Consider the following 791-nt stretch of genomic DNA (forward strand, 5'->3'; position numbering starts at 1 on the left):
TTCACAGCAAAAGTGTCTGATTTTGGAGCATCAAGATTGGTTCCGCTAGATCAAACCCAATTATCTACTATGGTGCAAGGAACATTTGGATATTTAGACCCTGAATACATGCAAACGAACCAATTGAATGAGAAAAGTGATGTATATAGCTTTGGAGTAGTCCTTGTGGAGCTATTAACAGGAAAAAAGGCATTGAGCTATGACAGGCCGGAGGAGGAGAGAAATTTAGCTAGTTATTTTCTTTCGACACTCCGGCAAGGCCACTTATTCCAAATTCTTGATGATAATATCGCAAGTGAAGGAAATAGTAAGCAGTTAGTAGCAGTTACTATGCTTGCGAAAAGGTGTTTATACGTGAGAGGACAGGATAGACCTTTTATGAAGGAAATAGCTATGGAACTTGAAGGTCTGAGACTATCAGCAAAACACTCTTGGGCACAAAATGAATCCAACACAGAAGAGATGGAATCCCTTATTTCTATGGAGCTCAATACCTTCTCCGGTATTGAAGGCAATAGCAAAGGTATTGTGTATGATAGCATGAGGAATGATATAATTCTACCAGTGGGCGGTGGAAGATGATCTGAGGATAAATAATACTTTGTGCCTAAATAGAATTTCTTCCTCATTCTACCAATTTGTCATTTTAAGTGGTCGAAATTTGAAATTTTTTGGCTCCTGTATAGAACATTGGCCAATTGGCAAAATTTATAAGTCATTTATGATGGTCTCGCCCTACATTCTAATGGACCACTAACTACTATCCATTACTCATTTCCATTTATTTTGAA

The 791-nt window shown here is 37.8% G+C and overlaps 1 protein-coding gene across 1 annotated transcript; it reads left to right on the top strand.

The window, feature by feature from the left end:
• The first annotated feature begins 69 nt into the window (after window positions 1-69).
• LOC111376486 (wall-associated receptor kinase 4-like) lies at window positions 70-582 on the top strand. Its single transcript, XM_022999445.1, has one exon. The coding sequence runs from the start codon at window positions 70-72 to the stop codon at window positions 580-582; it is 513 nt and encodes a 170-aa protein (XP_022855213.1).
• The last annotated feature ends 209 nt before the right edge of the window (window positions 583-791 follow it).

This window comes from Olea europaea, unplaced genomic scaffold, assembly GCF_002742605.1.
Source record: "Olea europaea var. sylvestris unplaced genomic scaffold, O_europaea_v1 scaffold15108, whole genome shotgun sequence".
In the NCBI taxonomy this organism is placed as follows: Eukaryota; Viridiplantae; Streptophyta; class Magnoliopsida; order Lamiales; family Oleaceae; genus Olea; species Olea europaea.

Excerpts from the sequence above, each read along its gene's own strand:
- LOC111376486 (XM_022999445.1), top strand. The coding sequence starts at position 70 with ATGGTGCAAGGAACATTTGGATATTTAGACCCTGAATACATGCAAACG.